This window comes from Cnephaeus nilssonii (genome assembly GCF_951640355.1).
Source record: "Cnephaeus nilssonii genome assembly, chromosome: 5".
NCBI lineage: Eukaryota > Metazoa > Chordata > Mammalia > Chiroptera > Vespertilionidae > Cnephaeus > Cnephaeus nilssonii.
In genome coordinates this window covers 40445889-40469347 of record NC_137076.1, presented here as the reverse complement: position 1 = coordinate 40469347, position 23459 = coordinate 40445889, and the positions used below count along the sequence as shown (strand labels likewise).

At 39.1% G+C, this 23459-nt stretch overlaps 1 protein-coding gene across 3 annotated transcripts in view; it reads left to right on the top strand.

Moving 5' to 3' along the window:
* Nucleotides 1–10474: 10474 nt before the first annotated feature.
* CLCN3 (chloride voltage-gated channel 3) overlaps nucleotides 10475–23459 on the top strand; it is a 73309-nt gene continuing 60324 nt past the window's right edge. For 2 of the 3 annotated variants that reach the window (XM_079770126.1, XM_079770124.1), the window contains exons 1-2: nucleotides 10476–11000; nucleotides 22442–22617. In XM_079770126.1, coding sequence (XP_079626252.1) covers nucleotides 22458–22617 — 160 coding nt within the window. In that variant the 5' untranslated portion in view covers nucleotides 10476–11000; nucleotides 22442–22457. Of the gene's footprint in view, nucleotides 11001–22441; nucleotides 22618–23459 lie in introns of all 3 variants that reach the window. The other variant, XM_079770127.1, reaches the window with a different exon arrangement.

The following is a 23459-nucleotide window of genomic DNA, read 5'->3' as shown; positions in this document are numbered from 1 at the left end:
TTGCAGGAGGCAGCCGATCCATGATTCTCTCTAATCATGGATGTTTCTATCTCTCTCTCCCTCTTCCTTCCTCTCTGAAATCAATAAAAATATTAAAAAATAATAATAATAAATAAAATAAAATAAAAAGTAATTTTGCTTTAAAAAGCAAGCCTTTTTCTAGTATATTTTGGATGATTAAAACAAGAAAGTAATTTTAAGTCTCAAAAAAAAATTTTAAGTTATAATGTGATATTCTACACCTATACATCTAATGTGTGTATAAATTCAGTAGTCTAAGAACTTTTCTTTATTGCAGGACTTTCTAAGATAGAAACATATTTCCTAATAAGGGTGTTGTCCTGTATTCCTACAGCTAAAGTGACTGATCCCAAGATACTGGAAATTACAAATTTTAAGCTGAAGAAGGATGGTACAACTCCAAGGTGTATCTGTTGTACACAAGTTGTATGTAGCTTGGAGAGACTGCTGATTTTGCCAGAGACCTCAGGTCAAATGATTTAGATCAGGGGTCCTCAAACTTTTTAAACAGGGGGCCAGTTCACTGTCCCTCAGACCGTTGGAGGGCCGGACTATAGTTTAAAAAAAACTATGAACAAATTCCTATGCACACTGCACATCTTATTTTGAAGTAAAAAAACAAAACGGCAAAAACACCCACATGTGGCCTGCAGGCCGTAGTTTGAGGACGCCTGATTTAGATCTTTACTTCAAAGAAATCTGTCTCCTTTACCTTCATCTCTTTCCGAACACACCAACACCAAGACCTTCTTTGGGTTCTCCTGTGGGTCTTTGATTTAGTCCTGCTTAGAAGACAAACTTGATTCCCACCCAGCATGTAAATTGAAAGTTTTGGGCTTCTTTGCCAGCAGATGGCACTGCAAGTCATTCAGCCTGGCAAACTGGAGAAAATCTGCTTCAGTTGATTTACTCTTTAATCTCCATGCAAAAGACTTGTTTTCCTCATTTTCTCACTTCTAGGCTAACCTCCTGTGACCCTTCCACCCCAGTTAGTAAGTAGGAATTCTGGTGTCTGAATGCACAATAACTCTAGTTCTACCCACGTCCCATTGTACAGCAAAGCAACATGAAAACATTTGCTAACTGCTAAACTAGCAAATTCTTCTTGGCTGTTTTCGTGAAGAATGGTTAGATATCACCTTAGACAATTATTTTTGCACCTGTCATAAACTGTTAGTGGGAATTATAAACTACTACAGTTTTTGTAGAAGGCATGCTAGCAATATGTTCACTTCTAAAAGGCATGTTATCAACAAGTTCACTTCTAAAAGAAGTAGGTGAAGATGTATTACAAGAATAACCATTATTTTTATAACCAGAAAAAGTAGAAATAATGTGAATTCTAACAATAAGAACTTGACTAAATAAATTATAATACATCCAAACAATAGGATATTCTGAAGCCATTAAAAAGGGTCAGCTGGGGAAAATAAAGAAAGAAAGGGGGAAAAAGAATTAAAGAAAAAGGGTCATTGGGATCTATTTTTACTGACAGAAAGATGCCCTTGATATATTGTTGAGTCAATAAGGCAAATTACTCTAACCTGGATTAAGAAGATTACCCAGCCCTAGCTGGTTCTGCTTGGTGGATTGAGCGTCGGCCTGTGAACTGAAGGGTCCCAGGTTCGATTCCAGTCAGGGGCACATGCCCAGGTTGTGGGCTCAATCGCCAGTGCAGGGTATGCAAGAGGCAGCTGATCAATGATTCTCTCTCATCATTGATGTTTCTATCTCTCCCTCTCCCTTCCCCTCTGTAATCAATAAAAATATATTTTTTTAAAAAGATTACCCAATGATTCCCCTTTCTGGTTTATATACTTCTGTAAAGTTTAATATTTTTTTTCTTTTTACAACAAGAATATTTGAATTTCTTTGATTCCTTTTATTTAAAAATTTTATTGGATTTTTCTTTCAAACAACAAAAAAAATATATTTGCTGCTTGCAACAACCCAATAGCACAGTACACAAAAATAAGGTCTGTAGCCTATCTACCCAAAGTCACCCTATGCTTATTCCTACAAGAGGCCAATGTTAATAGTTTTACAAATATCTACATTTTTTGTAAGTTCATAAAAACATAAAAGAGCATTTATTCATATATATTTGTTTTAATCTTTTAAAATGAGATTATAGTATACATATTGTTTTGCAACTTGCATTTTATTTAACAGTATATCATGAATATCTCTAGAGTTCAACTAATTCTTGTTAATGATATCAACATTCCATGATATGGATGTACCAAAATCTATTAAATAGGATTGCTGGGTCAAAAGTATGCTTTTTCTTTTACTTGAATAGATGCTCCTGTGCTTTGGTTACATATTGCTGTGTAACAAACCACCATAAAACTTAGTGGCCTACCACAATGATGTATTATTTCCTCACAATTCTGTGGCCAGGAAATAAGGCAGGGTTTTGTTGGCTGGGCTCACTCAGCTTCATTCAGTGGGCAACTATGCTGAGCTGGATGGCCTGAGAAGATTCAGTCACATGTCTGGTGCCTTGGCACTCCTCAACTCCTTCTCTCTCCACGTGGGTAGCTTGGGTTGTCACATTATGGTCTTGGGATAGTCATTCCTCTTTCATAAAAGCTGGCTTCACATAAGGAAAAAATAGAAGGTGCCAGTCTGGCTTCACATAAAGAAAAAAATAGAAGGTGCCAGTCTTTTTTTTTAATCCTCACCCGAGGATATAGTTTTGTTTTGTTTTTGTTTTTGTTTTTTTTGTTTTTTTGAGAGAGAGAGAGAGAGAGAGAGAGAGAGAGAGAGATGGGATTGTGAGAAACATCGAGAGAGAGAGAGAGAGAGAGAGAGAGAGAGATGGGATTGTGAGAAACATCGAGAGAGAGAGAGAGAGAGAGAGAGAGAGAGAGAGAGAGAGAGAGATGGGAATGTGAGAAACATCAATAGTTGCTTCCCACACGCATCCCTACCAGGGATCGAACCCCTAACCTAGGAATGTGCCCTGATTGGAAATTGAACCTGCAACCTTTTGGTGTACGGGATGACGCTCTAAACAACTGAGCCACCCAGCCAGGGCAAAGGTGCCAGTTTTTTAAAGGCTAGGCCAAGGTCACTTCTGCCATATTCTTGGTGAAAACAAGGTTCAAGGCCAGGCAAGATTGACAAGAAGGGGAGGGATCAATGTTGGCCTAATTTGTAGACTTATCTACTACATCCTGGATTAATTTTCAAAAGTTTTAAGAAATTCAAACTCCCAGTAGCCTATTTCCACCACCACTGGATGTTTCTTAATTTTGCAAAAACTTGGAATTTCTTCCTCTGTGTCTGCCTATTATATCCCCTGCCCCTTTTCTACTTATCTTTTTAAAAAATCAATTTGTAGGTGCTATTTGTAAAATATAGAAATGAACACTGTGTCATATTGTGGAACAAATATCTTCTGACAGTCTCTCACTAACATTTTGATACTTTTCATGGTATCTTTGCCATATAAAAATTTGTATTTGATCAAATCTGGCAGTCTCTCTCTCTCTTTCTTTTTTTTTTTTTTTTTAGGTTTCTCATTTTGCCAAGAAAATATTCTTTCACCCTCAAAGCCATCTAAACAATCTTGATGTTCTTGTCTTTTGTTCGATAAGTTCAATACATATGAAATTTATTTTTGTATATGATTAACATAGAGAAACTAGCTTTGTATTCTTTTGGAGAAAAGCTAGTTATGCAAGAACCATTTATTATATGTGATTTCCTTTTCCACTAATTTGAAATGTAAACTTTATCATATATTAAGTTCACTATTTGTATTTTTATCTACTTATGGATTTCTCTTTATCATTTTGTCAATTAAAAAAAGAAAAAGTGCCCTGACTAGTGTGGCTCAGTTGGTTGGAGCATTGTCCCATACACTGAAAGGTGGTGGGTTTGATCCCCGGTCGGGGAACATATGGGAAGCAAACTGATTGATGTTTCTCTCTCTCCCTCCTCTCTCTAAAATAATTTTTTTAAAAAAAAGAAAAAGTGTGTTTTAATAATCAATAAATACTATAATAATATTTTCCATTCTGAAAAAGAAATGCCAACACTAAAATAATTTTAAAAATTTTAATAATTATTTATATTCTTATATTTTAAAGATGGTTTATGTTATACTTGTGGGCCTCTTTTCTGGTAGAAAATAAATAGAAATTCCTTAAATCTTTATTAATAGTGCTTTATACTATCCCAAGTGGAAAGGGACTAGCTATATTACTAACGTGTTCTACTAGAGATTTTACAGAAATATATTGTTCTTTATTCGCAGTGGATTGAACACTATGCAAATTATATGGATAGGCATATTCAAGACATATAGGTATTATTATTCCTTCTTTCCAGAAAGCAGGCAGCAAGATGAAACAAATTAGAGGATAACAAATTTAAGCAAATAGTTGGTGGTAGATTTACAATAAAATATTTTCCCTTTGTGAAATTATTAAAAGACTACATGTTTGTGTAGGTATATGTATTTGATCAAACTATCCTGACATACAAGCAATCTTTTGTGATTGAAGAAAAGAAGACTTTAAACTTTAAATATGAGGAAATGCATGCTCTAAAATCCAGATCTCTTGCAGACATGTAATACATACAAAAAAGAAAAAGAGTGTCTTTACATTTAGGACTCTATCTCTCTACATTCTAAAATCGTCGATTTTAAGCTAATTCCTGAAAGCCTACTCTGTCTAACTTTATGTAGTTTGAACTAATCATTAGCTATAGATAGCTTGGACTTAAACTGTAGCAGTCTGATTAATTTCTGGATCTTAATCAGGTAAGCTTACCTCAATAAGCAAAGATAAAGGAGTTACCTAATTCTTCAGTTTCTGGCTTTCTGGATTGGGTCATCTGAAAGAGCTCATGGAAAAGACAGCTATCTAAAGAGAGAGGTCGATCATAACCTATTTTTAGGAAGAATAAAACATTGAGTCTTTAGCTGAACAGAGCTTGAAAAAGGAGTCACCTCATGAGACTGAATTGAGGATGTACTTGGTTGAAATAACTGATGGTCTATCAAGTTCCAATGAGGCTTAGATAGGAGTTTTCTAGGAAAGAATCACATGAACCTGGAAGATTATTTGCAATGTCAAAGGCTTCAAATGTAATCAGGAGTACAAATCTATTCAATATAATTTCACATTCTTTCTCAGGGAAAAAGGCAAAGAACAAGAAAAGGTCATTTTCAACTATTTCCCTGATGCTGGTGGAATCAGAAGGAAATGCTAGACCAGTGATGGGCAACCTTTTGAGCTTGGTGTGTCAAACTTCGCCAAAAAACTGAGCATAACTCGGGTAGTGTGTCACTTTAAGGAAAAAACATTATTTCGCAAATGTTTTATCCTCAGGAGCAGCAAATGTTTCATCTTCGGCATGCGGCCGCCTCAGCGGCCGCATGTCATCAGAAATGGCTACGCGTGTCAGTGCTGACACGCATGTCATAGGTTCGCCATCACTGTGCTAGACTATAACCATATCACTGTTTTCCTAGTAGAATATCTTAATCCCTTTTCACTCCCTCTTGTCAATGTGTATGAAACATAAGCAATAAAGTCATAGTTCTTTTTCTGAAACTCACAAACACATGAAATAGATCTATACAGCTTTATTTATTTCTCTGATTTTCTGTAGAACAGTGTTGTTTTTTTCCCCCATGTATTTTTCAGCTATTATAGGAAATAATCCTACTTCTAGGTTTTTTACTTCAAAGAAAATTTACAGCAACTTGACTGGGGTCAGGGAACAAGAATCCTGCACACCTCACATTGGGGATCAAGCCCACATGTGCCGTGATCGGGAATCAAACTGTGACCTGGTTCATAGGTCAAAGCTCAACCACTGAGCCAAGCCAGCTGGGTCAGAGGGCTTTTAAAAATGCATATAACACCTGTGGTCAAAAGATAATTTATGCAACTTATAGTAGGTAGAATAATGGTCACTCAAAGATATCCCAGGCTCTACCCCATCTCTGGAATCTGTAGATATGTTAGGTACATGGCAATGGGGAATTAAAGTTGCTAATCAACTGACCTTAAAATAGTGAGATGATTCTGGATTATCCAGGTGAGCTCAATGTAATCACAAGAGTCTTTAAAAGTAAGAGTTCAAAATGGTAGGATCTGAGAAGGACTCAAGCCCTAGCTGGTTTGGCTCAATGGATAGAGCACAGCCTGTGGACTAAAGGGTCCCGGGTTAGATTCTGGTCAAAGGCACATGCCCAGGTTGAGGGCTCAATCCCAGTAGGGGGCATGCAGGAGGCAGCCAATCAATGATTCTCTCTCATCATTGATGTTTCCATCTCTCCCTTCCTCACTGAAATCAATAAAAAAAAATATATTTTTTAAAAAAACTTAACCCACTGTAACTTGATTTGAAGATGGAGGAAGGGAGCAATGAGCTAAGACGTGGCCTCTAGAAGCTGCAAAAGGCAGAGAAACAGATTCATCCCTAGAACTAGAAGGAAACACAACTCTGCCAACACCTTGATTTTAGCCATTGAGATTTGTGTTGGAAATCTAACCTGAAGATCTCTAAAATAATGAATTTTTGCTGTTTCAAGCCACTAAATTTATGGGCTACTAATACAAATGCCTATCCTCCTAAGGTCCCAGGAGCAGAATATGGAGATCAGGTTGATTGGTATATATTTTCATAATGTGTGGGAAAAGCAGGACCTGTAAAAACTCCTTATTGGGTATTATTTCAGCCCTAGGAAACTTCTTCTTTATCATCCCCCTCCAAGTAAAGGATCTGTAAGAACCCCAATTAACAGGACCCCTTCTGGAACACTTGCTGAGAGGGAATGAGATTCTGTTGGAAGTGCTTATGTTAGGGCACATAAGAAAATGTTCAAAGGATCTGGCTGTACTCCTTACTATCTGAAACACCCAAGTCTGTCGAAGAGGTTTAACACTACCAGATTCTCTAACAAAAATACCAGGGGAATTATAGAGAAAGCTCTTCCTCAGATGGAATCTATTGTTTTATCACCAAGCTATCACAGAGCACTTTGTTTAAATAGATTGTCCTATGTCTAATGTAGTGGTTCTGACTGAGTCCTGCCCATTAACTGGGAATAATTAAAAATATGCTCACTCAGGCCCAAACTTGGAACACTTAAAACAGAATTTCTGAGAGTGGGGCCCATGCCCCGGTTTTTTTGTTTTGTTTGTTTTTGTTTTTTTGAAGCTCCCTAGACAGTTCCGATGCATAAAGTTGAGAACTCCTGACAAAATGGTTGTGTATGTCAGAAACAATTGATGTTAAAATAAACAAGTTCTCATGAAGGAATAAGGCAGGGCACAATATTACAGATCCAAATGTATAAGTAGACTTGTTCTTGCCCACTTATAAAATCCATGTAGGAACTAACACACTACCATAAGAGGATTTATGATTTATTTATAAAAGGATCACAGAAAGCACATATAATCGATTAACAGACTGTGACTATTGTCTCTCATTCTCACAGTCTGTGTGCCTCTTTCCAAAATTAGGCTATCCATCTGCAGTGAGAGAAGAAAATATGTCTGTAAAATCTCTTGTGAAAAAATCCATTTAGTTTAGAAAAGTTTTCACTTCTGTTTTCAACATTGTTTTCTTAAAATAATCTAAGAAACTTGTTCAACAGTTTCCCAAGTAAAATAAAATAATATTGTGCTTGGAATTACCATGACTCCGCTAAATCTACCTTGATAAAAGTAATGAAGGAGTCATAAGAAGTTTGACTGCATCATCACCATGGACATAATACCAGCTCTGAAGCCCAGGACTGTATTGTTTGAGAATACTCAATTCTTCCCCGGAAGAAAAAAAATCAACAGGATGGACAAACCTCATGTGTTAAGCATGGATAAGTTAAAAATCTGTCAGACACAGTGGTCAGATAAAGTTAGTAGGGCATATACTTATAGCATAGAAAATGCTGAAATGACCAAGAGATGCCTAATATTCATGAGGCACTAAACATACAAGAGGCACTAATATTCATTAAACATTATATATTCCTCACACACTAAATATACATGAGACATTCAACATTCACAAGTCTTAGTTCTGCCACTCAGTGGTGACAATCATACTGTGTCCACACGTCCTGTACAAGAAGTGCAAAACCTGTACTTGCTCAGCAGGTTACTTGGCAAGCTACAGCTGTGGCCAGATATTCTTGCCCTGCATCTCTCCAATCCAGTCAGAGTGTGTCACTGGCACCTCCCATCCTTGTCCCCTTGCTCAAACCCCAACTCTGGTCCAATTACAATTGCATCAACAGGAAAGCTAATGTGCCAACAAGAGACAGGACATATGAACATTGCATAATCACAGGTTTCAGTGTATTAATTTTCTTTCCCTTTGCTTCTCATGATGTTTTAGCCTTTCTTTCCATGACCTCTAGGATAGCTCATCTGGTAGTATATTTGGAGGGTCTCAATGCATTGAGGTAATTTCTCAAAAACCATGAAGCAGGTAATATCTGGGTATTACTCAGCACTGTATGTTATAAAAAATTATTTAAAAAATTTTTAATTGTAGAGAGAGAGAGGGAGAGATAAACATTGTTCAGTTGCCTCTCACAGGTACCCAACCTGGACATGTGCCCTGACTGGGAATGGAATTGGCAACCTTCTGGTGCATGGAACTAGCTCAACCAACTGAGCCACACCGGCCAGGGCAACACAAGATTTAAAAAAATAAAATTATTTTACCTGCTATCCTATAATTTTCAAAGCTTTACACCCAAAAGAATGTCTCTTTGAGTGTACATTTTCCTGGCAACAAGAAACAGAATCCCTAATATTGGCAGGTTCTAAGATATGTCCTTATAAGGCCTTTTAATCTTTAGGCTTTCCAAATAAACTAGATTAACAGTTTTTAGAATATTTATTATAGTGAGTATAGTTTATTTTAATTGCAAGAAGCTGATTATCTTGATCCTGGAAAGGTCACTTGGAAGTCCAATTACTGTACACATTGGGTGACTAGACCTCATTGTTCCAGGATTAGTAGCAAGAACTTTTGGTGTTTTTGCCAACTTGTTTAAAGTGGCCTAACCTGAGATTCAGAGTTAGAGAAACCTACTGCATAAACCCCTGTGATTTTATGTAAGGCTAGTGACAGAGAAAAACCTGATTCATGGGTTGGTGGTGGTCCTGAATCAGAAAGTGAATGTGAATGAGTGACTAGAATCTGCGAGTTTATCAGTGAGTGGAAACAGATGAGCTGAAAAAGCGAGTGCACAAGGCTCTTAAGGCATAAAAACCCTCTTTGGTGAGGGTATCACAAAGGAGATTTCCTTTTCTCACCCCTCACCCCACCAAAAAATCCAAAACAGCACCCCCTCGCCCCCAAACCACCTCCTATAATGGCGAAGAAAGGGGCACTCTTTCATCACCTGTGGTAGGTGACTGTGCATTTGAGAACAGTGACTCCATCTTCCCTTCTACCACTTTTTGAACTGGAATACCTGCAACTGTTACCTTATGCCTATCCAGCCACTATATTTTAGGAGTGTTGGGAGCAGGTAACTGGCCCTTTAGTTTTACAGGTGATAATGATATTCTGATTGTGAAGAGATGGTTAGTCTTAGTAGATGCATGTAAAAGTATACAGGGTTAAGGTATCATAATGTCTGCATCCTTCTTTCACATGCTTCAGGGGGTAAAAAATACACCCAAATATAGATGACACAAATATAGCAGAATTTTTGAATCTAGGTGACTGATCCCGTCATACCCACGATGAAAACCCTTCAAAACCACATTCAGTTGTCATATGCAAGTTGAATTTACACCTGAAAACATAATCCTTCTCTATTTTCTCCGAAACACGTAATTTGCAAGCGTTATTTCTGAAAATGCATAATGGCTAAATTCGGGTTAGCGGTTTTCTTTACATGCACGTCAGGCACAGAACCGGCGAGGCGACCCCATTGCACCACCTGCCTGTGACCTGTAAGCACAGGCAGCATGGGCCGCTGCTCTCAATCCAAAGGCCCACATTCCTCCCGATCTCAGTGAGAATTAAGCGCTGGTCCCGGCGGCTTTTGCTTTTCAGTTTTGGGGCCGGCGTTCCACGCGCAGCTCCGGGGCACGTCGCCGGCGTGGAAGCGGAGCCTCGCGAGGACGCCGGGGCAGGCGCCCGTCTGCGGCCTTCGGAGGCGGCTTCTCCGGCGACCGCCTCCATCCTTCCCCGAGGTCAGCAGCAGGGCGCACAGCAAAGTCAGAGTGACGCGCACCGAGGCGCCGGGCGGGTTTCACACCCCGCGCGGCCCCGCGGCGCCCGCCAGCTCGCCCGCGCGCTCCTTCCCGCGGCGCCCCGCTCCTCCTCGCCCCGCCCACCACACCCGCTTTGCCCAATAGGCGCCGACGCGGCGGCGACCGCGGCCGGAGGAGGGGCTGTTGGGGCGGCCGGACGCTGAACGGCCGTTCACGTCTACGCGGTGACGTCGCGCGCCGACGCACCTGTCGGGCGCTCCGGATTCCTGCCGCTTGTCTTCCCCTTCCGTGGGTCGGGGACGCTCTGGTTCGGAGCCTGCGGCCCCGTTTTCGTTGTCAAAATTCGTCCGGGGCCGCGTGTGGAGGAAGGAGGGTGTGGTGGCTTGGAAGCCACTCTCCTTCGTTCCCGAGCTAGACCCATGGGCTTAGTTTTAGTCTCTTAAGAGAGAAGTGATGCTGGAGATCTTTATTTCTAATTCTGGGTAGAGAAACAGGTTGACCCTAGGGCCCAAAGCGGGCGGATTTAACTTACTGCTGTTCCCGTGTTGGAAGGAGGACCCAGATTAAAAAGTCCCACCGGGCAAAATTTCCGGAACCTCGTCCGTAGAGAACGCCAGGTGTCTTACATTGCGGTGGTTCGGGTGGTGTGCGGCTTCATCGGGCGGAGCTCCCCGGGCTAGCGAGGTTTCGGGTTGGAAACACATGCAGAATCCCGAGGCAGCGCAGGAAACAGCCGCCGACGTTGCTATGCCTCTGAGCTGCGAGGTGAGTTGCATTCTGTGCGTGAAAATGGGTGAGCTGCCCTGTTCACGGGCTTTGGGGCAACTTTGGTACCAGGGCTGTCATCTTGGTGTATCTTAGAATCCATTTACCCACATAATGTTCAATCCACCCTGATTAGATGTATACCCTCGAACATTCTTTTTAAGATCTCACCGGTTTTTGTCCAGGAAACGTCGAAGGGTTTTTGAATAGAATGGAAGCAGTTTCCGAGGAAAAGATGACATTTGAGCTCAGAGAGTGGGATTTACTTTCGCTAAATTTGCCCGCATTTAAAGTAAATATCGGTTCATTTTTTTTCTTTTTGGTTTAGGTTTAGGTGTCTGTCAAGACACAGTTGGTGTGTATATATAAAACGTTGGAGTTTTGAGCTCAAACTTGGACCAGAAGCTTCCCGAGACTCTCAAATTAACTTTGCATGTGCTTTATTTGTATAGCATTTTAAAACTGGAGCACATAGAAGGTAATACACATACACACTATGCGTATTTGTTAGAATTGAATCAACAGTGGCAATATCATTTTTTTTCTTTGTAATTCAAAAGTTCAATTCTGCGAACTATAAACTTTCTATGCAATTCAGTCACTGCACCATCATTGTGGCTTGTGTCATTGATTGTTGAATCTTCCCAGAAAGGCTTTTCTTTTCATCTCCAAAAGTTAATGTAGAAGGTTTGTTTCTTGATGAGGTCTTTATGGAAGTAATTTAACTGATGTCAGTTTTATGTGCCCTTGTGAGTAACTAGAAAATACTGTGTAGCTCAAGAGTACATAAAGGAGTTAAAATGCTAATGTATATATTGTTGATTTTTGTTGTAAAAGTTGCTGATTGCATAGAATGGCTAGAAAAACAGGTATGATCTGCAGAGACTTTTTCAAATTGAGTATGCTGTTATAACCTCTGGTTAATAGAAACAGCCAAGGTTGGCAGAATATATGACAAATTTCATTCCACTCCCGCATTCTACCTCCCACACTCTTCAAAGACTTTTTTTTTTTTATGGTATAGCTTACATACAATATCATATTTTTTTCCAGATGTCCAACATAGTGATTCTACATTTATATTCCTTATGTGATCCCCACATGTCTGTGTCTAATAACTCAAAAGACTTTGATTCTTTGTTTGAAAAAAGGGTCAAATGATTTTAAGAAGATGAATGTTTAGTACGTAGATCGTTACTTGGAAGTTGTTGTAGCATGTGTTTTCAATCATGTTACTCATTAGGAATGTAAATATTTGACCAGGTTTTGCATATATATAGTTCAAGGAAACAAATTTGCTGAGGTTATGATTTTATGTTAGTAAATTGGCTCTTTTCCAGGTCATGTTGGTGGTAGGCTTTCCATTTCCTGTTGTGACATGTTGGTAATAATTTTCAGACCGCTCAGGAAGCGAGGTTTGATCTCTGTAGTGGGTAAGATATCAAAGCAGTATTCTGTGGGTTTTGGCCACTGACTACTTTGAAGAACTTCCAGCTAAGTTTCTAGTCAAACTTATCAGCAGTGATCTAAAACATACAGTATGACATAATAAGTGTTAATATTTATTGAGTGAATTCTCTGATTCAGGATCTTTCCTAAGTAGTTTTTGTAGATTATCTCAATTCTCACACCAACTCCATGAGGTAGGTACTTTCCAGTGTTCCCATTATACAGATGTGGAAACGGAGGCATAGAGAATTTAATTAATTTTCCCCAGGTCTCGGTAAGTGTCAGAACTGACACTGAAGCCTGGCATGATTTCAGAGCTCTTGCTCTCAATGCAGGTAGGACTAATTAAAATGTTACAAGAAATGATAGGATGAGAGGGATGGCATGATAGGTCCATTGCTTTTTCCAATTATAAAAGTAATGTAAAATTACAGAAACTCTGGAAAGTATTTTTTTTTTTCTTTGAAACTCTCATCCTACTATGATAAACCCCGTTTTGGTATTTTTGTACTAGTATATGAAGACATGTTCACTAGTATGTGAACATTGCAGCTATGATTCATTTTGATTCTTAAAGATAAATGTTCCTTAGTTAAGTACAAAATGGAGGATGAACTCCTGTGGGGAAACTGCCTATTTGCATTGCTGAAATATGGAGAGATTTGATCTGCAACTTTGACTTGAACAAAGTTAAATATGTTTCTTGACCTTAGGGGAAGTAGTTGATAGTTTGTCTTGTAAAATCATGAAAATTACTTGGTTTTCAAAGTATAAGCTTTCTATAGCATCTTTTTGTTGGATTTTTGTTTACCTTTCTTTGTTGTGATAGTCTGAGCCTGATATTTGTGTGTGTTTTTCCTTTTAAAATCATCTAGCATTTAACTTTTGAATGACTAAAGTTTTTATGAATCTAGGACATTTTCTTCAGAGCTGACAGGTTACTTCCCTTAGCAGATTATCCATTGCATACTTTTTTGAAGACAAATGTATATGGCATAGCAATTTACACATCCAGCTAATAAAATTAACAGGATAAAACATCAAGTAGTATTACTTTTGGGAGAAGTCAGTTTCTTGTCAGATGTTATATGGGTTGACAATTTGTATCAGAATAAATTCTTGCTACTGTGACGTTCCAGTCTTAGTTTCATGATGTTATATGGGATTGAGGGGTCATTTCTGGGTAAAATAAACTTGAGAAACTTTGCATAAATTTTGATTATAAAGTTAATTTTTACGACAGTTTTTTCCCCCCAAGAACCTGACTTATGCTGATAGCCGTTATAATTCTAGATGGGGATATGCTTTATCACCCATGCTTATTTGACCATGAAACCTTTTACTGGACTTGTGTTCTGTGCACATACTCATCTGCAGATATATTTGTTGTCTTCTTGGCTCCATAGCTTGACTCATGCCAATAATTTTGATTCATCTTCTCCCATCTCTGCCCCATAAAATCCTCCTTACCTTTTAAGGTCCAACTCACATGTGTTTCTTCCAAAGAAGGCTTCTCATCATCAGATACAGTGGAATGTGGTCTTTTATCTAAGCTCTTATAACAGTTCTTCTGTGACATCTGTCAGGTATTGCCTTTTATTATGTGGATATATAGTAATTTATGGAAAATATTACATCCCTTTTGAGGACAGTATATAAAGTAATTTTATACTGAAGGTTACTGAAAGCCACAAACCCTATACCAATATGCCATTAATCAATAAAAATTGTTTATATTTTGTACAATTTCTGGTATATTAGTAGCTATTCTATAAACAGAGAATGAATAAATTATTGTTTAAATTTATTGTCACATTTTAATATTTGACCTGTACCTAGAACATACATTTCTTAAAATACTTACATGAGAATGCTTCTTATATATAGTCAGTTTCTCTTTCCTGCCATCATTGATCTTAAGACTTTTCTCCATCGCTTTAGTTGCAGACATTTGGAATTGTCATTTTGGGGGTGGGAGGGTGGTATGGATTATAATTTCTTTCACTCAGATTGTGCATACTTTTTTTGCCAGCTTTCTAACCAGCCAGATAGCTGACTGACATACCTTTGACATTTAGTCGTGGTCCTCAGTCCTGATCGGTCGTCTTTATGAGTGAGGCAAAATTTTGTTGGAAGCTATGAAAAATTAGTGTACCACTTCAGGCTGTTAGTCACTTAGCCCCCCATTTCCAAGGTCTTTCTATTTCTGTGCTTTATCCCCAAACCCCATTCTGGTGGTGTACTGCTTTGTGTTTGCAGTTTGGGGACTTAGATTACATTCCCTTCATTGTAGTCTGACCTTGAATAGGTTGTATAATTCTACAGTTGGAAAGAACATTCTGGTCTTGAGGCCTGTAGGCTGTAGGAGTAAAACATTTGTTTCTTTCAGGAATTTTGAATTAATTAGTCACGTCAGAAACTTAGCAGGTATCTTAGATTTCTTCTTCACCATTCCCACATTTTAGTTAACACATCCTCTTAAATATTTCTCAAAATGCGTTCTACTCCTCCATATTGGTATGTCTTATTTCAGTACTGGAGGCCCGGTGCACGACATTTGTGCACTGAGGAGGGAGGTCCCTCAGCCTAGCCTGCACCCTCTTGCAGCCCAGGACCCCTCGGGGTCCTTAGCGCTGCTGCAGAGGCGAGAGAGGTCCCGCCACCGCCGCTGTGCTCCCCAGCCATGAGCCTGGCTTCTGGCTGAGCAGCACTCCCCCTGTGGGAACACACTGACCACCAGGGGGCAACTCCTGTGTTGATCGTCTGCCCCCTGGTGGTCAGTGTGCATCATAGTGACCAGTTGTTCTGCCATTTGATCGATTCGCATATTAGCCTTTTACTATATAGGATTATATAGGATGCCCTCACTATCTTGTATTTAGAACTAGAGGCCAGTGCATGAAATTCGTGCACAGGTAGGGTCCCTAGGCCTGGCCGGTGATCAGGGCCGATCAGGGCCTTCCTTCCCCCAGCTGCCGCTGCCAGCTGGGGCCTTCCTTCATTCTGCGCCGCCCCCTGGTGGTCAGCGCACGTCATAGCGAGTGGTCGAACTCCCGGTCGGTCGAACTCCCTAGGGGATAATTTGCATATTAACCTTTTATTATATAGGAGGAAGGATTGTTCAATGGTGTACTAGAATAAGGGTCACCTAACTTTTCTCCTTATCTTTAGTCCTTCAGTCTCTTGCCCTTCTGATCTGTCTTCCACACTGCTGCTAGAATTTGGTCTGCTAAAATTTATATCTGATCATGTGGTTTCTTTTTTTAAAACTCTTAGTGGTTTACCATGTGTATAAATGAGTAAGTTCCTTAGCATAACATGAGCCTCCCCCCCCCCTTTTTTTTGTTTGTTAATCCTCACCCGAGGATATGTTTTCCATTGATTTTTAGAGAGAGTTAAAGGGAGGGGGAGAGACAGAGAGAAACATCGATGGGAGAGAGGCACATTGATTGGTTGCCTCCTGCAGGCATCCTGAATGGCAGCTGGAAATTAAGCCTGCAACCGAGGTACATGCCCTTGACTTGAACTGAACTCATGACCCGTCAGTCCCAGGGCTAATGCTAGGGCAGTGGTCGGCAAACTGCGGCTCGCAAGCCACATGCGGTTCTTTGGCCCCTTGAGTTTTTAGCAAAGGCCTGCTTAGGAGTACCTTAATTAAGTTAATAACAATGTACGTACCTATATAGTTTAAGTTTAAAAAATTTGGCTCTCAAAAGAAATTTCAATCATTGTACTGTTGATATTTGGCTCTGTTGACTAATAGTAGTTTGCCGACCACTGTGCTAGGGCAACCCTTCCTTTTTAAAAAAAATATATTTTATAGATTTTTTTACAGAGAGGAAGGGAGAGGGATAGAGAGTTAGAAACATCGATGAGAGAGAAACATCGATCAGCTGCCTCCTGCACACCTCCTACTGGGGATGTGCCCGCAACCAAGCTACATGCCCTTGACCGGAATTGAACCCGGGACCCTTCAGTCCGCAGGCCGACGCTCTATCCACTGAGCCAAACCCGTCAATGCAACCCTTCCTTTTTGATTTGGCCTGTGTTTACCTCTTCAGCTACTCTTTAGTTCCCTCCCTCTTCTCTTCTATAAGCTACCCAAGAAGATTTTGTTACGATGCTGCTGAGTTTTTGCACATTTTTTGTGTGCCTGTATTGACTTTTAATCTTACATACTTACCCTAGTTAACTCATCTTAATCATTCAATGCTCAGCTGAAACTTTCCCTCTGTTACTAAATGTTCACAGATTTTCCCAGGCAGCATGCTGATTCCTTTTTAGCGTTAAATACTTTGTATATACCTCTCCTGTGGTACTTATCATATCATACTGTAGTTATTTGTATGAAGGTGAACTTCAGTGCCTTGAGAATAGGGACCATATTTATTACCCTGCACAGCTTTGTGCTTGGTATATGCTAGCTGCTGAGTAAATGGTTACTGAATGAATTAATAAATGACTTTGTGCCCTGGCCAGTGTGGCTCCGTTGTTTGGGCATCATCCTGTGCACCAAAAGGTTGCTGGTTTGATTCCTGGTCAGGGCACATGCCTGGGTTGCAGGTTCGATGCCCGGTAGGGAGCGTGCAGGAGGCAGCCAGTTGATGTGCTCGTAGATTGATGTTTCTCTCTTCTCCCTTCCTCTCTTTCTCTCTAAAAATCAACAAACTACTCATAAAAAAATACAACAAAACAACTCTGAAAACTAACTTTGGCTACTAGATACATGGTGATCCTGTAAACTCATATAGGGAGAGTAGGAGGACTGGCAAATTGGGGGCAAATATGTCTACAGCTTTGGTCTTGCTGAATTTGAGTTCTTATATAACATCTAAGTAGAGATGTGCCATTCATTTGTTATACATTTGTTATTCATTCATACTATAAATATTAATTGACCCAGAGAGATTTTGTAACTATAGACAGGGTTATTCTAAAATTTATATGGAAAGGTAAAGGAAACTGAATAGCTAATACAGTTTTGAAAAATAAGAATCAAGTATGGGAAATCAATCTATCCAATTTCAAGACTTAAGGAGAAGTGTATGTTCCCAGCAAAGGGAGCAATAAAGGCACTGAAGCAGAAGACAGGAAAGAGCCTGCTAGGACTGAGAGGAAGAAGATTAGTGAGTCAAGAGCAAGAAGTACACCAACAAAAAATGAAGCTGGAGAACTAGGCAGAGGCCAGACTGTACAGGGCATTGTCCGCTATGTTTGAGTTTGTCTGCTAAGGGTGGTGAGAAATGATTAAGACTAATCTAATTCATGGAGTTGGGAGAGATTACTGGTCAGACTTGCTTTTAGAAAAGACTATGCTGGCTGCCATGTAGAGATAGGTTAGAAGAGGTAAAAGTGATTTTACATAGATCATTTAGGAACTTACTGCAGTAAACCAGGCTTTTTATCCCTGAAGATTTTCATTGGTTATTGCTTTAATCTTCATTACTCTGCAAAAATATATTTTCAAGCTATTATCTATAATAATAAAAGCGTAATATGCTAATTAGACCGGACATCTCTCTGGATGACCTTCTGGACGAAGCCAGGCTGTGAGGGAAGCCCGGGTCCTGGGTGCCCACCGGCAGCCGGAGGGAAGCCGGTGCTGGCAGCCAGGGGAAGGATGGCCTACCCTTGCACGAATTTCATACATGGGGCCTTTAGTCCAGCGGTTCTCAACCTGTGGGTCGCGACCCCTTTGGGGGTCAAACGACCCTTTCACAGGGGTCACCTAAGACATCCCGCATATCAGATATTTACATTACGATTCATAACAGTAGCAAAATTACAGTTATGAAGTAGCAACGAAAATAATTTTATGGTTGGGGGTCACCACAACATGAGGAACTGTATTAAAGGGTCGCGGCATTAGGAAGGTTGAGAACCACTGCTCTAGTCTATTATAATGTTTTGAATATATTTCTGACAATTAAAAAGGAAAGATGACTAGCATTGTTTGCATATTTTTTTAATATGCAGAATTTCAGTTGCTGTATTATGATTTAAATATTCGTTTGTGGGCAAGCCTGGGAATTAAGTTTAGAATCTAAAAAGATTTAACACTGGTGTCCATATTGCTTCTTTATATTTTCTTTATTGCTGGGACTGACCAACGCCCCCTGAATGATGGATGAACAGATTACTCAGACACAATTTGACTGTGAAAGAGAAGGCTAAGGGGCACCTGGCTTTAGTAGCCAGGACAGCCTAGATTGCCTGCCTCCTTAGCCCTTTATTGGAATTTTTATATTTAGATACAATCAATAGGGTGAGTAATCTTGGGAGGATACATGTGTTTACATTGTTCTTTAGGCAAGGGCATCCAGGGATTAAGCATAAGGATTCCAGTAAACACCTGGGGGTCTGCACAAGCACAGAATTGTTTGGAAAGGAATAATTGGGCACAGCCTTCGATACTTCTCTAAGTCTCCCCTAAGTCAGAATTCCGATAAATAGGGAAGGCGGCCTTCCACACACTTCCCTTTTATCAGAATGTCCTCCTTACAACTTTCCAACCAAGTCTTTTGTGCTCCCCAACACGTTGTGCTATCATAGAATTTTGAATACTTTATAGCAGTGATGTTCTATAAAAATATTTGTGCTGTAACTGCAAGCCACATATGTAATTTTAAATTTCGTAGGAGCCACATTATAAGGTAAAAAGGAAATGATGAGGTTAATTTTAACAATATATCTTTTTAACCCAGTATGTCTAAAATACTATTTCAACATGAAATCAATATAAAATTATTAATGAAATATTTGATTTTTTTTCTTATTAAGTCTTAGAAATCCAATAGATGTTTTACCTTAAAGCACATCTCAATTTGGACTAGCCATGTTTCAAGGCTAGTGGCTACTGAACAGACAGTGTATACAGCTCTATAGGTTTCTGGGGTAGATTTTTTTTTTTTTTTTGGAGGGGGGATATTGTGGAAGGCAGAATTCCAAGATGACCCCCAACATCTGCATCCCCTGGAATACAGATGTCTCTTCCCAGTTATTCAATCAAACATGAAGTGCTGCTTTGAAGTGATCTTGCAGATGTAAGTCCCAAGTCATCTGACCTTAAATAGAGAGATTACACTGGGTGAATCTGATCTAATTAGGTTAGTTTTGTTTGTTAAGTTATCAAATTTATGGAAATAATAGCCCATATAGGCCTAAGTTTAATAAACTTCTGGGACAGAGTTGGTTACTCTTGTTATAAAGAACGGTGTGGCGTTCTAGATACCTCAGAGGTGTTAGTGCAATTAAGTTTTTTAAGCATTTTGAAAGAGTGAAATTGCCAGTTAACACTTATGGTTCTTGAGGGACTTTTAGGGATAAAATGGAGGAGACACGTTGTAACTTGCTGATTGAGGTCACAGTATACAGAAAACCTATAACTAATTTTTATTTGGTGAATGTATATGTATTAAGCCCTTTTAATGTGATTATCACATAAAGAAGTGAAGAATAGAATGTCTGTGTTCTTTGCAAAATCTTAGTTTAAATGCTTTGATACATCAGAATTAAAATGATTCTTGAACTGTTAATGATTTTTTTTCAAAGCCTTTGGTTATTTACTCAAGAGTCACAATATTTAATCTGATTGCCTCTATAGACACTGCAAAATTCTTAGTATGAATAGCTATTTTATACTATTCTACTTTAACATTTACCTTAAATATAAAAACTCTTGCTTTAATTAGTATGTTGGAACAAATTCAGTGTGTAATAATAGGCCATCTTTGGTAGAGGTAACCATAAAACAGCAATAAAGTTGTAAAGCATTACATATTCAAAATTTTCTTTGTAATTTATGTGCTAGTTTTTAGTTGTTCTCCCTAGACCAGATTAATGCTGTTATAGAGAATATTTGTCTATTGAAAAATCAATACATGTATATTTTTTACTTTATTGCTTGGATAAACAATTTGACATTTATTATCCATCTATTATGTACCAGTCACTACCATATGCTGAGAATAAAGATATGTTCTCAGGGAGCTCTCAAACTTTACCTTTTCTAAATTAGGAAATGTATGCAATAAATCTGTTTTAAAAAGTGATATTTTTCTAAAAAATGTATAAAAGCTTTGCAAATATTTTTTACTTATTATAGCTCTTTGAGGTTAATTTCCATGTGAGGAAGGAGAATTTATTGAGGACAAGAGATTGTCTGAAAACACTTCAGGTCTTCAGTACTAGAATTTAGCACTAGAATTGGAGTATGGTTCCATTCATCGTTTATTTTCTGTATGTACTTAGGCTATGTAGTAAGTCTTATTTTACAAGGCTTACTGGTTTTGTTATTGGTGGAAGTGGAGCTCTTGGGGTGCCAAGGGGAAAATAATTTCCTGAGTACCCCACAGGAGGATGGGGTTTTGTGGAAAGTTTTATTGATGATGTAAAATTAAGGGGGTTCTGCTCCAAGGTCCTGTCTCCTTCTGTCCTGCCATGGAAAACATCAAATCACGTCTTCAGCGAGCCAGGATTAAGGCCACTGCCAAGAATTTCTGCTCCATATTAAAGTCCAGTTCAGTCCAGCATTTGGCTAGCTTAGCTTGTGTTCCTGCTGCAGTCAGTCCATTGTGTGTGGGGTCTGCATGGCCATGGACAATGCAGCTGGTTGAGGGAATAGATAAGCACTCAGGGTGATTGATTGCTGGTCACAGAGCAAGAGAGAAAAGGAGACAAGCAAGGGAGAGGGGACTCTTTGGGGATTTTTTTTTAAAAATTGATATTTAGGGAGAGAATTTAGAGGAACATCGGTGTGAGAGCAAAACATCAATCTGCTGCCCCATGCACATCCGGTCCTGGCGATCCAGCCCTCAACCTGCGCATGTGCCCTGACCGGGAATAGAACCAGCAACCTTTTGGTGCACAGGATGACATGCAACCTACTGAGTCACAAGGCCAGGGCTATCTGAGTATTTTAAACCTTCTTAGATTTTGCAGGCTTGCATTGGCTCCACCCTCCTTGCCATCCATTGTTTCCCAGGCTAGACTGACAGGCAAGCCACCTCCCCTACATCACCTGTACTTCACTGCGCATGCGTCCATCTCCCCCTTGTTAGATCCCTTCTCCCAGTGATCTGTAGGGAATGGACCCGTGGTTCCCTGGGGAGTATGAAGCTATAGTTATAATGATGACCAGATGACCATGTTTATAATGTCTGGCCTCCCCTTTGCTCTCTTCCTACTATTAATATTAATAAACCCTAGGTAGTTGCGACAGTAACATTTTTATGGCTACCTTGCAAGTCCCACACATGAACCTTCCAAGTCTGTTGCTAATGTCTACCAATTTGATGTTGAGCAAGTAGGTAGATGTATTTAAAAATTTAAGCCAGGAGTAATACTATTTTTAAAGTATAGAGAGTAAGAACAATGAAAATGTATGCTTGTTTGGTATGATCTGCTTTGAAAAAATGAAAATTGTTACATGTTATCATAGCTTCCATGGCTGATATTTAACTACGGGCTCTGAAGATTTAAATTTTAAAACGATGAAAAGAGAATGAAATTAATATTTAAAGTTAGCATTTGTCCCTGCTAAAATATACAGAAGGGACAGTCTCACTTTTAAACCTGGTACTTCAGCCATCTTTTTCCTTTGACCTGTGGCCAAATATTTTGGAAATCCCTCCAGAGATAGTCTGTACATGCACAAGCAATTATATACTGTATTCACCCCACCCCCACATGTATTGTAGTATACTGTAAACACTTCTCTGTACTTTGTTCTTTAACTTAACAATTGACTTTGGAGATTGTTTATACCACTAACTGAAGATATTCTTCATTCTTTTTTACAGCTGCATAATGAGAATAGAATTATTAAATCATCCTAAAAGACTTCACATGACAGATGTTTAGCAATTGTTAGAGTGAATGAACTTAGTATTTTTTTCAATACAGAGATCAGAAATTTCCTTTGTCATGTTAAACTAGATGGTTTTTATTATATGTTGGGAAAATTTTTAAACAATTTTCCCCCTTTTTTTCAGATAACCAAACAGCTCAATGGAGTCTGAGCAGCTGTTCCATAGAGGCTACTATAGAAACAGCTACAACAGTATAACAAGCGCAAGTAGCGATGAGGAACTTTTAGATGGAGCAGGTGTCATTATGGACTTTCAGACTTCTGAGGATGACAATTTGTTAGATGGTGACACAGTAGTTGGTAAGTTTAGCATTGCAACTCTTAATATTTGTAGTCCTGAATATCTACTAATCAGTATATACTTGTTTTGCTGAGGTTGCATATTGGGGTAACTTTTTAAAAATTGAGGTGATTCATGTAACATAGAACCACTTTTAAAGTGTACAATTTAGTGGTGGTTAGCACTTTTGTAATGTTGTGCAAGTACTGCTTCTTTCTAGTTCCAAACATTTTCATTACCCCAAAGGAAAAGCTTATATTTGGATAAAATTTAAAATTTAAATATAACTTAATGCAGAGATATATACAGCTTTAATTGGGGTTCTCAAATAAACAGAACTAATAGGATAAATATTGATATGTAAGAAGAGATTTTTTATGAGTGATGGGCTCACATGCTTGTGGAGGCTGAGAAGTCCCATGACCTGCCATCTGCAAATTGGAGGCCTAGGAATGTTGCTGGTATAATCCTAGTCCCACCCCTAAAGGCCTGAGAACTAGGGGAACCAGTGGAGAAGTCCCAGTTTGAGTCTGAATGCCCCAGGTCCAGGAGCGCTGATGTCCAAGGGCAGAAGGACATAGATTATATCCCAGCTCAAGGAGAAAGAAAATTCACCTTTCCTTTGCCTTTTTGGTCTATTTAGATCCTTAATCGATTTTATGATACCCACTTTCGTTGGTGAAAGCATCTTTTTTCAGTCTCCCAATTCAAATGCTAATCCCTCTGTAAGGACCTTCATAGATACAGAAATAATGTTTTACCAGCTATGTGGGCAGCCCTTACCCCCATAAAATTAACTATCACAGCAATCATCAAATTCTTAGTGTGGAAATTGATGAGTTTCTATAAAGTGGACACCTCA